General features: G+C 44.4%; 1 protein-coding gene across 1 annotated transcript in view; it reads right to left on the bottom strand.

Moving 5' to 3' along the window:
- Positions 1-20,833, bottom strand: part of xpo7 (exportin 7) — a 32,383-nt gene that overhangs the window by 8,450 nt on the left and 3,100 nt on the right. Inside the window, exons 2-20 of the mRNA XM_066650586.1 lie at positions 14,835-14,981; positions 14,510-14,603; positions 13,191-13,357; positions 11,870-11,935; positions 9,934-10,038; positions 8,606-8,771; positions 8,315-8,388; positions 7,938-8,057; positions 6,723-6,869; positions 5,398-5,570; positions 5,075-5,268; positions 4,859-4,964; positions 3,899-4,034; positions 2,409-2,482; positions 1,704-1,784; positions 1,350-1,413; positions 1,075-1,183; positions 239-345; positions 66-154 (exon numbers count right to left, since the gene is read on the bottom strand). Coding sequence (XP_066506683.1) covers positions 66-154; positions 239-345; positions 1,075-1,183; positions 1,350-1,413; positions 1,704-1,784; positions 2,409-2,482; positions 3,899-4,034; positions 4,859-4,964; positions 5,075-5,268; positions 5,398-5,570; positions 6,723-6,869; positions 7,938-8,057; positions 8,315-8,388; positions 8,606-8,771; positions 9,934-10,038; positions 11,870-11,935; positions 13,191-13,357; positions 14,510-14,603; positions 14,835-14,981 — 2,219 coding nt within the window. The remainder of the gene's footprint in view (positions 1-65; positions 155-238; positions 346-1,074; positions 1,184-1,349; positions 1,414-1,703; positions 1,785-2,408; positions 2,483-3,898; positions 4,035-4,858; positions 4,965-5,074; positions 5,269-5,397; positions 5,571-6,722; positions 6,870-7,937; positions 8,058-8,314; positions 8,389-8,605; positions 8,772-9,933; positions 10,039-11,869; positions 11,936-13,190; positions 13,358-14,509; positions 14,604-14,834; positions 14,982-20,833) is intronic.

Genomic DNA, 20,833 nt, shown 5'->3' with positions numbered 1-20,833 from the left:
GAAGCAGAGCGGTCTGTTCACTTTTATCAAAAGGGTGGTGTTGAGGGAACAGCTTTAAAGGATACATCCAGTCAAAGAGCATCATAAAGCTGGTCTTGGCATTGAAGGCGAAAGCAATTCCCCTCAGGTCTCGCACCAAACCCACTAACGTCGTCTGGAAGGAGAAGAGAAAGCCACTATTTAAAAAGCCTTCCCACTGTTTATGAAAGTGAGACAGCGGGGTTGAGACCGGCGGTACCTTGGCCTCCTGCTCGTTGAAAGTGTTGGTGCTGAACATCTGAGCAACAGCTTCGAACGCTGCTGTGAGAGGAAGCATGAACTGCTCGAACTGATCCTCATCCTCACCTGCAGGTACACAAACACCCGGTCAGTGAAAGTAGAAGTGTGTGATCTCATAGCTGACATTTAACTAGGTCTGAGCAGTAGAATTACAACTACCATTACTCACTGAGCCCAGCCCACCCACTGTATCACAAGCTCTTCACAGGTGTCATCAGGCAGACACCTCCCCTCATCAATGTTTCACTGAATTAAGTCCCCAAGACCTCCAGGAGTCTCCACAGTGAAGACCCACCCCCACTCCTAGCCAGCTTTACAGTCCTTTACCCTTTACCATCAACAACCGTAAATCCACACTGGCCTCCCTGGTGACTAAGACTGTACCTAGCCCCCACTGGCACCGTTAATGCATGCTCAGAGCCACCACGTCCATATGAATTTTACATGCTACATCATTAACATTAAACAGAAAATGTGCAGAACATTTCACACGGTCTCTGCTGGAGATTTCCCAGAGGGTAACACACCTCTTTTAGACAATTCCCACCATTTTTTGTAAGGTTTCAAGGTCCCTGTGTGTAATGTGATGTATTCTTAATCTCTTTTATTTCTTTTTTCTCATAAAAAATGCTTTAGCACTTTGAGGTTTGTTCAAAAATGTAAAGTGCTTTATAAATAAAAAGTCTTATTGTTATTATTATTAATTATTAGATCTCAATGAGTCATAGGATGAAGGGCCAGGTGTGATTTTATCAAACGAACAACGAACAAAACCAAGACCAAGCAAGTTCTTACCCAGGTCGACCATGAGCAGCCTGCCGAGAGCTGTGTAGAATGTGGTTCTACACCTCATGTCACTGAGGTTGGACTGATTGTTCACGCCCAGGAAGGAAAAGTGCTCGCTCTGTCCAAAAAAACAAAAACAAAACGGAAATAGTCAGCACAAGAGTCACCACATCATATACGACACAAACGTATTTAAATTATTTATCCATTGATGCTGGCTGTCGTTCTTTAAGTCTCTAATAACTGCACACTTTGATTGTATTATAGTACACGAGGTGACATACCGTGTGGTTGTTGAGCATGAACTGGACTGCACTGAGCTTCACCAGTTTCCTCACGCTGCTGTAGGTGCTCAGAGGTTAAGGAAACCTAGCAGCTCTTTCAAAAATGGCATTAATTTTTGACAAAAGAGAAATCCAGCTTAGCACCGGAACACCTTTCATGGACACGACGCACTACACAGTGATCTGGTAAAACTAGTCCATTTAAACACCAGGTGAACATCCGTGATTCTTAGACTAGATTCATTCAATTTGAAGTCACCCACATCATAAGAGATGGAACAGAAGAGAAGGCAGTCAGTTAGGAATCCTGAAAACGATGCAGATCTATACCTACATTTCCACTAAAAAGGATATCCAATAGACAAGTCATTGAGAAGCTGTAGTGTTTTAGAGGTGATGGGTTCACACTGGCCCCAGTACTTCAGATTGGTGATTCTGAAACAAACAACAAGCATCAGCCTATAGACTCAAACCAGAACTGGGCAATTAATTAAACCGACATTCACTAATGTGATTCTGAACCCAACGTGGAGGAGAACCTAAACACGGAGGCGGACCGAGCGCTTGGAGCGGCTCGTACCAAAGAACTGGACGTTAATGAAGACGTCTCTGAACATAAAGGAGTCAAATGTAAACCAGTTTCAGACCAAAGTGAATCCCCCGGTCTGTTTCACACTGAACACAATCACACACCACGGCTCAGACACAGAGACGGAGCTCCCAGCCGCATCAGAAACACACACCCCACCTTTAACAGTGGAGTGTGTTTACAGCACCAGCCTCGACAGTGAACTGTGAGGCGACAAACAACAATTAAATTATCGTTCATTAATCGTAATCGAGGTAAAATATTAAATTAATCATGATATTGATTTATGGTCACATCGCCCGGCAAAAACCCAAGCTCCTCAAATACAACATGTCCACAGTTCGTTTTATAAGAACAACTAATAATCAGTGAACACTGCGGACCACACAGTGTGGGTTTTTTGTCTTTTCTTTTTTAAACGTGTACAGAACGCCCTTTTGATCATTTCTGATCATCTGGTGTAGACTCACATTTTCCCAATAAACACACTGAGCACCATCGTCTCATCGTTCAGTCCCAGAACCTCAGAGAGCCGCCGGTACAGCTGCGGGGAGAAACACACACATTAGCTCATCACACAGAAACACAGCACTGCAGCACTGACTCTAGGCCTGAGGTACCGAGGAGACGTCTGTGCCAGGTTCAGCCATAAATCAGTAGCATTCTGTCTGCTGCTCTCTTTTAAAAGTGGTGCATTAGCCAAAGCATGAGCCACAGCATGCAATACGCGCTTCTCCAGGCAGATTCACAGGCACCGGGTGGAGGGCTGTGCAGAAAGGATGTGGAGGTATGACACGTCTGGCTGGTTCCGTATCCCGCTCAATTTACTACATTTTGAGCAGCTTGTGGCAGTCTGTTTTTTTTTGTGCCTGATCTTTCCTTTAAAAATGATGTGTATATTTGTGGTAGAGCCTCAAACATGAGCTGAAAGAGTGTTTACAATCAGAACAACACACGTGAGAGGTCAAAGATGGAGCTTAATTTACTTTACCACAGTAAAATTACCGTCCTGTAAAATGTATTATTGAAAGTATTCTGTCTCTCTCTTTGTCTCTCTCTCTCTTTCTGTCTCTCTCTCTCCTTCTGTCTCTCTCTCTCCTTCTGTCTCTCTCTCTCCTTCTGTCTCTCTCTCTCCTTCTGTCTCTCTCTCTCTCTCTCCTCTCTCTCTCTCTTTCTGTCTCTCTCTCTCTCTCCTTCTCTCTGTCTTTGTCTCTCTCTCTCTCTCCTTCTCTCTGTCTTTGTCTCTCTCTGTCTCTCTCTGTCTCTCTCTGTCTCTCTCTCTCTCTCTCTCTCTCTCTCTCTCTCTCTCTCTCTCTCTCTCTCTCTCTCTCTCTCTCTCTCTCTCGAAAATGCAAATGTTTATTACTTCTGGAAGCAGAAAGGTCAGACTGTAAAAGTTCTACACTGTATCCCACATTTAACCATTAGTAAACAGAATTTACAATGGTTGTGGTTAAAGTAAGCACTAGCGGGATGTTCAGGGCCAGTTTTGTGGACAGGGATCAAGCCTATTCCAGGACTACATTTTAAAATTCATTTACCAAATCCTCAGACTTAATCTGGGTCTGGAAAACCAGCCCTTTATCATTTAGAGGAGTCTTTCACAGGAACTCTAAACTTCACAGTGCAAACGTTTTAACAGGAGCGCTACACTTTAGCTACAAGGGAACACTTATCTGATCTGTTCACATATTGGAGTTTCTGAGTGAACAAAAACAAGAAATAAAACAAGTCTGAGCATTGTTTACTGTTCTGAACACACGCTACCAATTTATGATCAATAACCACTGAACAAGGCTGAGCTTCTTTAACAAAAACAGACACACAATCAGGGGCTGTTTAATCAATAATCCAAATTCACAAAGTGCCCCAAGAGAAAATGAAGCTCCTCGCATTTAACTGCAGAAGCACTGCTGTGAATAATGTGAAAAGATGCAGTAAAAGGTGAGGTGGCTCTTACTTTAGAGGATTTCTGCACCTGGTCCCCGATGTAGATTTTGCGGAACTGTTCGAAGAAGCTGAGCATGGCCAGCTCCAGCTTCTCGTTCCCGGCCTGAGGCAGTCGAGAGTCCGTCAGGTTCATCAGCTGCAACACTCTGCCAACAACAACACCACCAGAGTTTAGGTGTTTAAAGCACAACAGGAAAGCTGCTAGTGTCTGTGCTCCATCAAACTTGGAAAGAGCTGTAGAAACGTCTGAAATCAGAGCAGTTGATCTAATTATTGCTGTAATTATTGATCAGTTTACAACTTTGTGTGTCTCTGATATTTGTCTTGTTGGTTGTTGTGTGGTGAACTTGAGCACAGCTCTTTGTTACGGAGACTGTGTGACTGTCTGTGAGGAGTGTGGTGTGTTCTCCCTGTGTCTGCGTGGGTTTCCTCCTGGTGACTGTCTGTGAGGAGTGTGGTGTGTTCTCTCTGTGTCTGCGTGGGTTTCCTCCGGGTGACTGTCTGTGAGGAGTGTGGTGTGTTCTCTCTGTGTCTGCGTGGGTTTCCTCCGGGTGACTGTCTGTGAGGAGTGTGGTGTGTTCTCCCTGTGTCTGCGTGGGTTTCCTCCGGGTGACTGTCTGTGAGGAGTGTGGTGTGTTCTCCCTGTGTCTGCGTGGGTTTCCTCCGGGTGACTGTCTGTGAGGAGTGTGGTGTGTTCTCCCTGTGTCTGTGTGGGTTTCCTCCGGGTGACTGTCTGTGAGGAGTGTGTTGTGTGTGGCAGGAATATCACCATCATGAAATTAAGTCTGGCTCACTCTACGGGATTTAAAAAATGCTAAACGATGTTGAAAAAATGAGACATATTTGTCAGTCCTCAAAGTCCCCACACTACAAGTTCCGCCCTGAATACACACCACACTTTCAGATCACAGACAAACTCGTAAACATAAATCTCGAAGGACACTAATCAAACCCAGAGCTGAATCCTCACCGACAGACGAGTTCTCCATCCATGGCGTCCTGCTCGTCTGTACTGGCAAAGGAAACTCTTCCCCCAATTACCGCTCCGATAATGTACACCAGCCACGTCAACCGCCCTGCAGAGGACATGACACTACCACTGAGTTCATTAATCCACTTCGAGATGTTATTTAAAACGGAGTTAAGGCTGTACGAGTGTGTATGAGTGTGAGAGAGTGAGGCGAACCCTCTTGCACAGCGATGTCCATGCTGCTGGAGTTGGTAGACTGCAGTAGCTCCTGGTAGGACTGAGCCGATTGGTCGAAGAGCTGCACCAGCAGAGCGCAGGTTTTCTCGTACTCGCACCGTCCGATCGTGGAGAGCTGATCCAGCTGCTGCTGCACCAAACCAGCATCGTCCAGAGGGTCCTCCAGACCATCCCTGAGTGAACAAGGTCAATGAATTACATTTTTAAAAATGGCTTTTAAAATGGTAAATTTACAGTCACTGCAGTAAACAGTTTAACTAGCATGAAGAATGCATTCTGAATGTGTGGGTGTGTGTGTGTACCTGAGGATGATGTGGACTGACTCCAGGCGTGATGTGATATAGGCTTTGGTCACTTCGGGGGTGAAGGTCTCCAGCATGTGTGGTTCTGTGGCTTTAACATAGGGAACAGAGGCTGCGAGTCGCTGCCACAGACTCAGCAGGTAGTGAACGCTGTTAGGAGCAAACTCCCAGTGCTGAGAAACAAACAAAACACAACAAAACCTCAGGGTGATTTGCCACAAAACAGGATTCATGTTTCAGTCAAATAATCTAAGCCCAAATCAGCACAATCCCAAAGAAGACCTGAGGAAATCCTGCTTTATTATAAACACCCAACACTGCACAACACTAACGCTAACTTCTATAATCTAGTTCTTTATTGTTATTGGACCGCTCAGCTTCATTATAAATAATCATTCATTCATTCATTCATTATCTGTAACCCTTATCCAGTTCAGGGTCGCGGTGGGTCCAGAGCCTACCTGGAATCATTGGGCGCAAGGCGGGAACACACCCTGGAGGGGGGTTCATTATAAATAATAAATACTCTAAATAAAACGTCCTTTTCTCGTTCAAGTAAAATTTACCAATAAAACAATGATTTTGAAAAACAAAAAAATGCATGTTTTAAATAAAGCCCTTAATGACTTTTGTAGTCAGCGATCTGATTGGTTCGTATTGTTAGAGGGCGGGACTTTATCCGTTAACTGCAGTCTGATTGGCTCTTACCGCTGGAGGATGGGACTGTAAACAGAAACAGAAGGTAAACGTTTCTGGTTTTAACTCAGACAACATTGTCGTCCCGAAAGTGTCCCAAATGAGCTTTTGTCTCGTCCCTCTGGCTTTTTTTACTGGCCCCAGGACAGTGGCGTCTGGACCCTGCCCTGTGTGTGTCACTCAGTGGAGTCACAGCTAGTGCTCATCATAATGCACAGATCTGATTGGCTGAGAAGCCTCAGGTGTGATATGCAGAAACACATGTGATTGGTCGGTGAGTTTCCTGGAGCACTAAACCTGCACCATAACAACTAGAAGAGTCACACCACTTCAAACACACACTCTGTTCAAAGTTAAACAGTTCTGAAGAGGTTATCAGTTACAGGTCCAGGTCCAGATCGGACAGCGTCTGGATCCGGAGTCGGACCGCGGGCGTTTTTAACTAGAAGCAATACTGCCCCCTTAACTTCCTGTTGAGTATTAATCTGCGCTCTCAGTCACACACTTAAATAATAATAAAAAAGCAGCAATAATGCATCCTCTACTTTTAAAGTGTAGTATATAAATACATATATGAAATAACACAGGGCAAAGACACAAAATATCAATAACAGCTCACTGATCCTCACTTGTAAGCTGGTGACTGTGAAGTTGGCGATGAGCCGGATCACTTCCGGGTAATTCTCCACCTTCACCAACTCCCCGAGCTGATAGTTGCTCTTCAGTCTGGCCAGCAGGCGGCAGAACTCATGGTAATTGTTTGGGTCTGATAAACTCTACAAAACACAAAGAGAGAGGAGCATTTCTTCATCCAATCAGATCAATCCTTCAGTTTCACAACACCACCATTCATCTTTCAGTACCACAAAGGGTTCAGGGCACGTTTTCACAGCACAAACAATAGTGGGTCTTCTCTGGCACCGCACACAAGAACCCTGTTTAACACCTGTTTATTGAAGAGTACACATTTAGAAATGACACCTGTGCTGTTAATCACACACGAATAAAGCTTCAGTACGGTGTTAGTAAACTCAGCTTAATTTTATTTGTACACTGCCTTCACAGCTGCTGTTTTCCTCAAAACAGTGTCCCTCAGCTGTGTCTGAGCTGTCCATCCAGCCTCAAGAGAGAGAGCAGAGACACTGTAGTCAGACTGTGATGATGTCTCTGATCATTACCTCACTACAAGTAACTGGTGTTTACTTCCCTCAGCTCACAATCACCTCAGAGTTTAGTGCTATGAGCGTATTTGTGTTTTTAAATGCTGTGTTATTCATCCCGGCTGTGGAGGAGCAGAAAAATACACAGCACAGCATACAATTTTTAAAAAGCAACAGCTTTTTCCATTAAACAGTTTTAAACTGAGCTTCTCTGAGCTTTTCCTCTGAACTCTGAGGGAAAAACTACAGTAAACACGTTTAACAAATGTTGAAAATGGTTCAAATTATTAAAGATGGCAGCTGTGGCCCAATGGTTAGAGATGTTAGAGTGGGTTTTGGGGGGGGGGGGTGAATGAACAGCAATGTCACCTCCCTCAACATCCACAGCTGATGCACCCTTGTGCAAGACACCCAACCCCCAACTGCACCTCAGGTGCTGGCACGGCTGCCTGCCGTTCTGGGAGTGTGTGTTGCACAATTGCAAATAAATGCACGTTTATTTATTTATTTTTGCACAGATTCAGCGCTCAAATCATTTGCCTTAAAAATGTTTTTGCTGTTTTTTGAGACAGACTGCCTGTAAATAATGTAAGGGATAAGGGGTTAAGAGTGATCTAAATGCACTAAATGTGTGTTCATGCTGTAAGTGTATATCACTAAATCACAGAAAGTGAGAGTAGGTACCTGTGGGTTCTCCAGTATTCGCTTCACTCCATCCACTAAATGAGAGAGGAACTTGGCCCTCTCTGCGTTATTAAACAGAGACCTCCGTACAGACGCTATCTGAACTAAACACGATAATACCTGAGAGAGAGAGAGAGAGAGAGAGAGAGAGACAAGCAAACAGAAAACAGATACAGAGTGAGAAAAAGAAGAGAGAGAGAGAGAAAAACAGAACAGACAGTGAATACAGATCAAAGGGAAATATTAAACACAAAGTATTTCTGATTAAATATAAACAGACAGGAATGTTTTAAACGGTGCAGTCCTGAGACAGAGGTGTGGAATACATCTGCATTAATCTTTTCCTGTGTGTCACACTGTAGTCATCTCTCACTCACCAATGGAGAGAGGGAGGGAGGGATGGAATGATACAAATCAAAAAACAGCTGCAGGGTCGAGGAATCCAGAAAGGCTGAGGAGGACCAGAGAACGAGAAAAAGTATTAATATAAAAACACAGTTTACTATTCTCTTATGCATTTTGACAAAATGTAAAAAGTGGAACTGTAAATTTAAACCGATTCGTTCCAATCTCTCGGTGTTAAACACTACAGATTCTAACGGGACAAACTGGAGCAAACGTGCTAATGTTTTACAGTGACGGCCAATCAGAAAGCAGCGCTGCGTCACCTGATCTCCAGCTGGTGGGGATCTGGACGGTGCAGAGGTCGTCCGAGGACTCGTCTGTGGACGTGCCGATGAAGTCGAAGTTGAGGCAGTTATGAGCGAGTTTCAGCAGCTGCATCAGCAAACCGTGCTGACCTTCATCGTTCAGGTTCAGATTTTTACCTGACGCCTGCCACACACACACACACACACACACACACACGAGGTATATGCATATGTACCATATATTTCATGTAATTAAATGACACAATTAAATCATTTCACCTTTTCTAATCACTTCATCCAGAACCTACCCCCAAAAATAATGTTTTCCAGCTAATTTTAGTCAAAAATTTAGTTTTTTCTAAATGCAAAGCATTAAAGGGTCCAGCTTGTAACTCGCTCACACACATACTCACTCACACCTAGTAAGTGAACCACAAGGTGGCACTATTCAGTGCTTTGCGTCAGACTGCGATGTTTGTGTCGAAATAATTCATTTAAAAAACGATAATAAAACATATGAAGTTTAATTTGTTCTTCATCAAGCTTCATTTGCAGTGTGTAATGTATATATTCTGATAAATATACTGTACTTATTCATCTCTTTATCACTACACAGAGTCTCCCAATCTCCCAAAGACTTAAAAAAATAAATCATTCCTGATGTAAGCATCATATTCCACTCTTTGTGGTTAAAACTGTTAGCGCTAACAGCAGTGTTCATTAACAGCAGTGTATTCTTTGCCGTTTCCCTGAATAAAGCAGCAACACCTCTCACAGGTGGAGTCTCCTGCAGAGCTGAGAAACACTGCTGTGCTCTTTCCCCTTTAAACAAACAGGTTGATTTCTGAGGTGAGCCTCTTACGCTGGAAACTAAACGCCTTCAGCTCATTAACACAGCTCCCACCTTCAGACATCTGCCTGCAGACGTGCTTTCACTTTTCTGCAGGACCAGCTCATGGAAGACTGACTTTTAAAAACCAAAACAGCACCGACAAAGAGTCAAAGACAATGAATGAATCTTCTGACACACCGTGGCTGAAATGAGCAAAATAAACTCAAACGTTCATTTATTTATGAACTAAAGCCAAGCCACTGCTCGTCTCCTGTGTGTTTATTTATGGCTCTTTGGTCATATCTCAGCTGTCTGTGTCAGATCTCACCGAGGAACTCTGCTGCAGCTGAGGGCTGACTGCGTCTCCGGTTTAAAGCAGATTTTATTGAAATCTAAACGTTAAATCTAATCATGAGGACGAGCACGGCTTTACGAGTGCAGTGTCTGTGTAAAAATACGTCATCGTGAGTTGTGTACTGTGCCACGCCTCATCTGCCCAGTGCCTGAGAGTCACCTGTTTGAGGAGATTGCAGGAAAGTGTGAAGATGTCGAACAGAGAGGAATCTCTGAACGATGAGGCAATCTTCCTGTGTTTCGTAAGCGGATGTGTTGTATCTGCCTGGAGAGAGATAGAGAGAGAGAGAGAGAGAGAGAGAGAGAGAGAGAGAGAGAGAGACAGACAGACAGACAGACAGAGAGAGAGAGAGAGAGACAGAGATAAAGAAGAACAGAAGGTGTTAAAGAGTGAGACAATGATTTTAAATAAAAACAAAGCCCAGATTTTCAGCAGTGCTCCTGGAGAAGCCCCTGTCCTGTAATGTTTTTGTGTCTTTCCTGCTGTTCAGCTCAGAAAGAGCTTTGTAACTGTGTGATTGATTGGAGCAGGTGAATTGTGAAAAGGTAAAATGTTGAAATGTAAAAGACAGAGGGGTAATCCAGAACAACTGCTATAAATGAGGAACAGATCGTTAAACACGGTGTTAAATTACATTTAGTGATCAGTGTGAGTTTGCAAAGCTGCCGTATTAAAGGCAAAGCTCAAGTGTTGGTGGAAAAATACAGACTACAACAACTAACGTTTACTTCCAACACAAATTTTAAAGTGTTAATTTTGTTAATGAAATCCATGATGCAGATCCAGAACTAGAAAGGAACAAATGAATACATCATTAAGTAATTTTAACACAAGAAATATGACAAATTATTCTGCACTTTTAATCATTCATCCATTATCTATAACCCTTATCCAGTTCAGGGTCGCAGTGGGTCCAGAGCCTACCTGGAATCATTGGGCACAAGGGGGGACCACACCCTGGAGGGGGCACCAGTCCTTAACAGAGCAACACACACTCACACATTCACTCACACCTACAGAAACTTTTGAGTCTCCAATCCACCTACCAACGTGTGTTTTTGGACTGTGAGATGTTAGATCCTCTTTTGTAAGTCGCTTTGGATAAAAGCGTCTGCCAAATGCATAAATGTAAATGTAAACTGGAGCACCCGGAGGAAACCCACACAGACACAGAGAGAACACACCACACTCCTCACAGACAGTCACCCGGAGGAAACCCACGCAGACACAGGGAGAACACACCACACTCCTCACAGACAGTCACCCGGAGGAAACCCACGCAGACACAGGGAGAACACACCACACTCCTCACAGACAGTCACCCGGAGGAAACCCACGCAGACACAGAGAGAACACACCACACTCCTCACAGACAGTCACCCGGAGGAAACCCACGCAGACACAGAGAGAACACACCACACGCCTCACAGACAGTCACCCGGAGGAAACCCACGCAGACACAGAGAGAACACACCACACTCCTCAGACAGTCACCTGGAGCGGGAATTGAACCCACAACCTCCAGGTCCCTGGATCTGTGACAGAGACACTATCTGCTGCGGCACCGTGCCGCCCCCACTTTTAATCAATGAATGAAAATGAAACAAAAAAGTGACAGACTGATATTTCTGACTGAAAACACAAAGTCATAAGGAGTTAAAAACAGGAAAATGCTCCGTTTGTTTGCTATTGTTTGGGAGACAGTGAGGAACAGTGAAGAAGAGTCAAATAACGTTTTAAGTTCAAAGTTGCTGCAGAATGAAAAGGAAAATTGTCTCCCAGACGCTGGAAGAATCCATTCTTGGGTCGAGACACAGTTTGCGAGGCCCTCTGCAGCGACTCTGAACTTAAACGTCTGTCTCTTACACTCAACACCACAGTTTCACTGATCATTAAAACAATGGATTACAGAAATTTACTTCATCAATATTTTACAAAATACCATCATTTACAGTGATTAATCTTTCCATTTAGATGTTTAATGAGAGTCTTACCGCCAAGCAGTGCACAGCAACCCCCTGCAGAGCTCACACACGGAAATCAAACAAAAAGAAAAGTGGACACTTACATCGTGGAAGAGCGCTGAAGGACTTACTTGGTTAATCTCATTGGTTAACTGGGACAGGATGGTGACTCCTATGATGCAGTGCTCAACACTGTCCTGAAACAACAACAACAAGGAAGACACAGGGATCATCGACTGAGGAAGAGATGTGGAGGAGGCTAAGCACTGGATCTACTATCGGGAGCTCCCTGGGTCGATCCCCGGCGATGCCTCAGCCAAAGCATTGAGCTTTGCTTTCTCTCGCTCTTCTTCCCAGAAGTGGCTGACATGGCAGATCAGGACAGCTGGAGTTCTCCTCTGGTGCGTTGAACTGTCCCCTGACACTGTATTAACAGCACTTCAAAATGACGACTGGTGTCACAGTGAAAGAGGGAGACCTAGCCATCGGGGGGATGTACTTATAAATGTACAGTAAGTCCATCCATTATCTGTAGCCCTTATCCAGTTCAGGGTCATAGTGGGTCCAGAGCCTACCTGGAATCATTGGGCGCAAGGCAGGAATACACCCTGGAGGGGGCGCCAGTCCTTCACAGGGCGCCAGTCCTTCAGACATCAACAAACTCAACATACGGCTGAGAGCAATGACTTGAGATTTTGAATGACCCATGATTTGAATATGACATAAAATCAAGAGCAAATGAGTTTGAAATGAAGATATTAAAGTGTACAGAGACATGATTAAATTTAGCTGAAGTGTAAACACAGAAGCCAGTCAGACAGGTACCGTCTTAAATTACATTAAAACAAAAAAACTGAAAACGAAAATGAGATCTTCTCTGAACAAGAACAGCAACAAAGACTGAATTTAACCGTACAGGTTCAATATGAGAGAGAAAATAAAACAAAACTAAACCCTAGAGTCAATCAATCACAGTCGTATACACTCCGTAAACGTAAACCACATCTGAAGCTACTCCTTTCACTAAATCAGCTGCAAAATCAGAGGTACTTTAGTAAACGTTGGGTTTAGTCAGAAAATTGAGCCCAAAGTCACACTGCTGAGGTCCTGGATAATCCTGAACTCCTGTTTATGAACCTAATAAACAGAGTAATCTCTGTAAACCCAGTTGATAAATATGTTAAATTTAAATATGACACTGTCCAGTTGATGTAGGTGCATCATCATCATTGTCAGTGTTTTTTTGACTGTAAACTTGGCACTGATTTACGCTGGATGCCTTTCCAAGTAAAGCTCTTCTGGGCTTGGGGCCGACATTGAGAACAGCGGCACGTGCTCTCACACTCAAACTAGTGGAGAGTTTCCCACAGCCGACCCACACCAACATTAGTTTGGACTGTGGGAGGAAAGCAGCAAAGGAACATCTTACACACAGAAGCAAAGCAACCCCACCTGCAGGAATCTGGTGACGTCAACGATGACGTTCCTGAAGACGTAGTCCTCCTTCTGGCAGTCGAACCAGCCGAGTTTGGTGATTCTGGCATAAAGCTGGATCAAGGCTTGAGTCACGAAGGCAGCGAGCTTCGGCCGAGTCGCCAAGTAGTTCAGCACGTAGTTTCCTTCAGGGATCAAACACAAATCCCACTCAAACACAGGCTTTGATATTTACAGCTCATATCTAATTTAACGTCTATGATTGTGGGGGAAATGCAGCTCTGAGCTCTGAGTCTTTTAAGGTGGAATGGTGTGTTTGAGGAGAACAACGAATCTGAAGTGTAAATTGTCTGTAAGTGTTTTTTCACTGTTTGAATTACCACAGAAACTCATGTGTAACTTGAGCTGTTTAGTTTTGTAGCACTGTCGCTAATGCAGTTAGCCACCCCTCCGAGACAGTTCCACCTTAAGTGATCTGAGACTGCAGAAATAAGTCACTTAAACTCCCCTTTGGAGCAGGAATAGAGCAACATCCTCATTTCGGGTTATGCTTTTCAGCATTTGGAGTCTCTACAACAACTCTAGAAGCCTATGCCACGAGGAAAGAGGCAGAGAGAGAGAGAGACAGAGACAGACAGAGAGACAGAGAGAGAGACACAGACAGAGAGAGAGTAACAGAGAGACTGAGACAGAGAGAGAGTAACAGAGAGACTGAGACAGGGAGAGAGACAGACAGACAGACAGAGAGACTAGCATACCGGACTGAGCCAGTTTGTTTTTTACTTATTTACAGACACTGGGGCTTCGTAAACACATTAGGAGGAAACATCATCTGAATTTTATAAAAACTGTCTGTCAAAGAAAATTGTGAACAATGCTTTTAATTCTTAAATGTGGCCTTATTAGTAGTTCATTATTAAAACGTTATTAATTGATTACTCAATTATGAATTTATTCATTTATATTTATACACAGTCACTCCAACATGATCCTCAGTATCTTCTGAAATATTCAGTACACTCCATTAAATAAGTCTCTGTCGTGAAGCAAAAAAAGAGGAGGATTTATTATAAATCACTGAGTGTGTGTAAAGATGGAAAGGGTGTCAATGTGATTTATTTTTCCAGATTTTTCCCTGACATTCCCATTCGCAGATGTCTGTAAAAGTGCCAGGAAGTGTGTTTTAAAGGTGGTGCTACTGCCCGAGGACATGAGACTGTGGTGTTTATAAACAGACCTGAAACTGGCAGTGATTTTCAACTACGCACTCAGAAAAGACTTATCACTGCATGTGCAATCATTCTGTGTGTGTGTGTGTGTGTGTGTGTGTTCCTTACGGATGTCAATGCGCTGCTCCAGGGGCAGAGGGTTGCTTGTGCGAGAGACAAGTTTAGAGAGACACGTGGCCGCCAGCAGCTGGGAGTACGAGGACTGTAAACAAACAAACAAACAAACGTGTTTGAGAGACACTTCTCTGCTGAGAGTCGAGGCCTAGGGCTTGTTTCCTCACGTCCAGGTTAAGCCTTGTTCTAAAGGAATATCCAAGATCAGGCTCAGCAGGAAAAACACGTCCCACTGCGTGGCCTGTCGGTGGTTTTAATCTTGTGGCTGATCAGTGAGTATGATGCACAGTGCTGATTGAGTGTGTGGAGCTGTACTCACGCTTCCTCTCTCCAGCAGCAGCTGGCACTTGCTGAGGCAGTCGGGGCTGTTGGTGAACTCCACCAGCGCCTTCTCCGCCTGCAGACGAGTGCTGGTGTCTGTCGTCTCGTAGAGCTGCTTACACAGGATCTCTAGCTGCGCTAGGCTCTGAACACACACAAAGACAGGGCTTCAATTTCACTTTTTACTCACTTTACTCACTGAGTCAAGAAACAGGACAGAGCATGCACTGGGGTTCACAAAGAACGCTTTTAAAATAAGTACAGAATGGAAACTCTTAGGGTGTGTGTGTGTACCTAATAAATGAGCTACAATATACATTTTTTAAAGTGTTGTGAGTAAATGTAGAATTCTAACTCGACTTTGTGACTGTTGTGTCATTTTAAAGATCACAATTCTCATTTTATTGAACAAGAAAAATAACCTAAAAACGAAGCAGTGTGAAAACGACGAGTGAAGAATTTATTGGGCGCTGCATTCGTTATGAGCTCCATCTGGAAAAAGAGTTACACGTGGGGTTTTCAGTGTCAGAGATCGGGAATGGAGCGCATTAGTAGGTTATTTTTGTTTAATAAATTAAGTACTAGGGCGGCACGGTGGCGCAGCAGGTAGGTGTCGCAGTCACACAGCTCCAGGGTCCTGGATGTTGTGGGTTCGATTCCCGCTCCGGGTGACTGTCTGTGAGGAGTGCGGTGTGTTTTTCCTGTGTCTGCGTGGGTTTCCTCCGGGTGACTGTCTGTGATGAGTGTGGTGTGTTCTCTCTGTGTCTGCGTGGGTTTCCTCCGAGTGACTGTCTGTGAGGAGTGTGGTGTGTTCTCTCTGTGTCTGCGTGGGTTTCCTCCGGGTGACTGTCTGTGAGGAGTGTGGTGTGTTCTCTCTGTGTCTGCGTGGGTTTCCTCCGAGTGACTGTCTGTGAGGAGTGTGGTGTGTTCTCTCTGTGTCTGCGTGGGTTTCCTCCGGGTGACTGTCTGTGAGGAGTGTGGTGTGTTCTCTCTGTGTCTGCGTGGGTTTCCTCCGAGTGACTGTCTGTGAGGAGTGTGGTGTGTTCTCTCTGTGTCTGCGTGGGTTTCCTCCGAGTGACTGTCTGTGAGGAGTGTGGTGTGTTCTCTCTGTGTCTGCGTGGGTTTCCTCCGAGTGACTGTCTGTGAGGAGTGTGGTGTGTTCTCTCTGTGTCTGCGTGGGTTTCCTCCGGGTGACTGTCTGTGAGGAGTGTGGTGTGTTCTCTCTGTGTCTGCGTGGGTTTCCTCCGAGTGACTGTCTGTGAGGAGTGTGGTGTGTTCTCTCTGTGTCTGCGTGGGTTTCCTCCGGGTGACTGTCTGTGAGGAGTGTGGTGTGTTCTCTCTGTGTCTGCGTGGGTTTCCTCCGGGTGACTGTCTGTGAGGAGTGTGGTGTGTTCTCTCTGTGTCTGCGTGGGTTTCCTCCGGGTGACTGTCTGTGAGGAGTGTGGTGTGTTCTCTCTGTGTCTGCGTGGGTTTCCTCCGGGTGACTGTCTGTGAGGACTGTGGTGTGTTCTCTCTGTGTCTGCGTGGGTTTCCTCCGAGTGACTGTCTGTGAGGAGTGTGGTGTGTTCTCTCTGTGTCTGCGTGGGTTTCCTCCGAGTGACTGTCTGTGAGGAGTTTGGTGTGTTTTCTCTGTGTCTGCGTGGGTTTCCTCCGAGTGACTGTCTGTGAGGAGTTTGGTGTGTTCTCTCTGTGTCTGCGTGGGTTTCCTCCGAGTGACTGTCTGTGAGGAGTGTGGTGTGTTCTCCCTGTGTCTGCGTGGGTTTCCTCCGAGTGACTGTCTGTGAGGAGTGTGGTGTGTTCTCTCTGTGTCTGCGTGGGTTTCCTCCGAGTGACTGTCTGTGAGGAGTGCGGTGTGTTCTCTCTGTGTCTGCGTGGGTTTCCTCCGGGTGACTGTCTGTGAGGAGTGTGGTGTGTTCTCTCTGTGTCTGCGCGGGTTTCCTCCGGGTGACTGTCTGTGAGGAGTGTGGTGTGTTCTCTCTGTGTCTGCGCGGGTTTCCTCCGGGTGACTGTCTGTGAGGAGTGTGGTGTGTTCTCTCTGTGTCTGCGCGGGTTTCCTCCGGGTGACTGTCTGTGAGGAGTGTGGTGTGTTCTCTCTGTGTCTGCGCGGGTTTCCTCCGGGTGACTGTCTGTGAGGAGTGTGGTGTGTTCTCCCTGTGTCCGCGTGGGTTTCGTCCGGGTGCTCCGGTTTCCTCCCACAGTCCAAAAACACGTTGGTAGGTTGATTGGTGACTCAAAGGTGTCCGCAGGTGTGAGTGTGTGAGTGAATGTGTGAGTGTTGCCCTGTGAAGGACTATCGCCCCCTCCAGGGTGTATTCCCGCCTTGCGCCCAGTGATTCCAGGTAGGCTCTGGACCCACCGTGACCCTGAATTGGATAAGCGGTTACAGATAATGGATGGATGGATGGAAATTGAGTACTACTCAAAAATCACCATAAAATGACAAAAGAGTATAATGTTTAGATGTTACATTAAAATAACGAATCACATAAACATTCCTTAAAACGTATTGTACACCTAACATTTACAGCTATCGACACAGCCATCCCTCTATTGATAACGGCGTCAGTATGATCTGTAGCTGTTAGCGCTAAATTACGGCCCAAATTTATATCAAGATATACTTATACATTTCAGTCCGTTATATAACGCCCAGAACAAACAGGAAACATGACGTCATCATCAAACAACAACCACTTGGCTTTGTCAATATTAATATTTTTAAACTAACTTTAAATTTCAGGGCAGTGAACTGACGACAGCGCCCTCTAATGTCCATCAGTCGGTGACAGATGGTGTAAATGTGTTTTGAAATACTGGATATTTAAATTGCCATATATATATATATATATTGGAATTTTGACCAGCTGATGTTCTGAACACTGTATCTTAAAAATATATGGATGTTTATACCGGGCCTGAAATCAGCTAACACCATCAAACAAGTTTAACCAGCTCAGATCAACAGCCGCATTGACACCAGTCTGATCTACGCCGAGAGAAACCCTGATAAGCATCACGCAGAGACATACGTACACCTGTTTTGATTTGGTCATCTGAAACAGCACAATAATCCAAAAAGGATCAAATTCAGAAAACAAATTCACTTCATCAGTGAAGGTTCTCTCTCTGAGCTGGAGAAACAGAGCTGTTTATCACACAGTAAAAGCTGCTGGATCGAGTTGACTCGGGTTTCTGTCTCTAATTTGTCCACAACTCTTATTTTGTTTCATTTGTATTTGATCTCCCAAAGCCGTGAACATGAGCCCAACTCCACTGAGCAGTTTCTGGAGGAATTAGCCGTCTGGCGAGCACTAACTGAACGAATTGTGATGAAAGACACGTTAATGGATGATTCAGCATGTTCCCGCCTTCAGCTCGGAGAGAACCGACTGGAGCTGTGCCTTTTCGTTGTAAAGGGATAGAGCCAAAGTAATTTCACCCTATGGATCTCATTAGTGTTTCTGAAATTAGTGATGATTTAAATAAAAGAATAGTAGGCTCCAATATCATGGCGATAAACAACAAGTTGTGGAAGGTCTTCAGACGGAAAAACGATCCTTCTCCAGTCTCATGACCTTGTATTTGGCAGTAATTTTGGAAATAAATATGAAACTCAGTTACACAAGACACCATTCTTAAAAAGTACTAAAAGAACCGAAATGATACCATTCCTGAAGAACTGAGCATCAGCAAAACAAATGTGCCGTGGAGAAGGTGCACACCATCCTCAATGCCAAATGTAGACTAGAAGGTTATAAATCCCCACAGCACCGGGCATGTTTTGTTTGGGGTGACGGAGCTCCGTCCAGTTCCTCTGGGATGAGCTGGAGTGGTGAATGTGATCCAGAACTATGTCAACACCAGCCCCTGACTCTCTCTGATGCTACTGTGGCTGCAATCAAATCACTCAGAGAGCTTCCCAAAATCTAGGGTAATGTTTTCTCATAGAACTTTTCCGGTTTGGGTCCCATCCGTGAACCGAATTAGGAATCGTTCAGTGCACTTCCACCGAGAAAATTTTGTCTCCAGCCGTAAACTGTGATGTTGTCCATGGACATATCAAGAGAAAGAACCTCCAGAAAGAGCACAGAGCCTCAAATAAAGTGTAAAGACACATTTACAAAGTGTTATAGTGTCCTTGATGGTGTTCTCTGTAAAGACAAGATAATCAGATGGGGCTATGAACTTTTTCCTTGTGAAATGGGAAAATGGAAACAGGAAATGGCACACATTATCCCCTTTCTGGTTCGTAACAAAAACAATAATACATCAACGGAAATAGACACAAGAAAGTGCTGGGTTTATGGGTTTAATGCGCTGAGCTCAGCTAGACTCAATGAGCGTTGGCTAATTTTCACCACTGCTCCAGTTCACAAGCTGTAAACAGTGGATAAACCATGACTCTGTCCTGACTCTATCCATTCATCTCTGGCTCTGGCTCTGAATTCAAGCCCCCTGCTGATGATTTATCCTTGGTTTCCCATCAAAACTGGTGAAACATGGGGGTCCAGTTCACTTGAGAGCACTAAAATTCCAAGAATCAGGAACGAAGAAGGTTCAAGAACCAGAGTTCTATTGGTGGAAAGGGGCCACTGGAAATATGGAGACTTTTACAGCAGCAAACTCCAGATTAACACCCTAGAAATTTAGAATGAGCAGGTTGGCCTTATACTGTATCACTAGGAAAATGTCTTCATGTATCAGAGTCATATTTCTGCCACATCGCCCGCACCTACTTCATACGCTCATAGTCAAAACAGAATGAGAGCTCTGCTGATTGTAGACAGAGCCCAAAAGAACAAACAGCTGACTCATGCTGAACAACAACGACGAGCCTCCAAACACTAACAGCTCTTTCTCTTTGTGGAACAAAACTAAAGAAAACCACTATCAGCAGAAAGAAAGAAAAGCAGCCAAAACAAACAGCTCTGGACTGAGATACATTTACAGTTCACTCAGAATCGGGTGAGAGATCACTGTACAATGACTTAGCAGTTAGCATCATGTTGGGTTTTAACTTAAAAGCGGAACTCCAATGATTTATTAAACGTTCTGCTCAATTCTGTGGTTGAGATGTGATCCAGCTCCTTGTGAGTGGGTTTGATTTCGTTTATTTTGGTGTGAAATGCTCTATTCTGGAGAGTTTTGATGAACGAAACCAGGCGTCCTCCAGACAGTTATAACGTCTGAATTCACTACCTGATCTCACCAAGCATTTTCAGTCCAAAGCCCTGAGTTCTCCTTGAGATTTAAGCTTTGTTTACATCTCAAGCACCAAATTATGCAGGAAATGTGGTGGAAAAATAGGGCAAATTCTTCTTTAAAGCAACTTTACTCTGGCTCTGCCGCTCACAGCTGTTGATATTTTAGAGAAGCACGAATGTGGCTCACATAAAAAAGCAAGAAGCTCTTTCTAGCACAAAAAAAAAAAACCACAGTGTGCTCTAAAACCTGCCACTTTGAACCCACCAGCCTTCAAAAGTGGTAGATGTGAGCTTCTGATAAAGAGGAATCAAAGAAACACGTGTGAGGAACAGGGAGGAACCCCACAGATGCAGATGCACCTCGTATCGTGGAGATAAAACGTGAGGCTGCGTTCGGAGGGAACTGCAAGGAGGAGATAAGAGCTTTTACCCCACCAATGTCAGAAAATAAAACTCTTTATTAAGCTCAAAACAGAGGGAATAAACAGGGGAAAGACCTTTCTTCAAGGTTAAATTGAGATGTAGTGAGTTTATGGTTTTAATGCTGTAAAAAGACAAAAAAAACAACAACACATACATCAACAGAACTACAAACAAATACTGTGAGTGACAGACAAAACCTGTAAAAACAAACACAAACAAATACTGTGCACTCAGTTCATAGAAACCAGTGTAATACAGAATAACACATGGTCTACAAACAGCAGGAACACTGCTGTGAGGATTTGATGGTCATAAAAACATTACTGAGTTCAGGTGTTAATGTTAGCGTTCTTATTCTGCATCCAAACTC

The sequence above is a fragment of the Hoplias malabaricus genome, chromosome 18, assembly GCF_029633855.1.
Source record: "Hoplias malabaricus isolate fHopMal1 chromosome 18, fHopMal1.hap1, whole genome shotgun sequence".
NCBI lineage: Eukaryota > Metazoa > Chordata > Actinopteri > Characiformes > Erythrinidae > Hoplias > Hoplias malabaricus.
The sequence above is the reverse complement of the archived record's forward strand: the minus strand, read 5'-3'. Positions and strand labels throughout refer to the sequence as shown.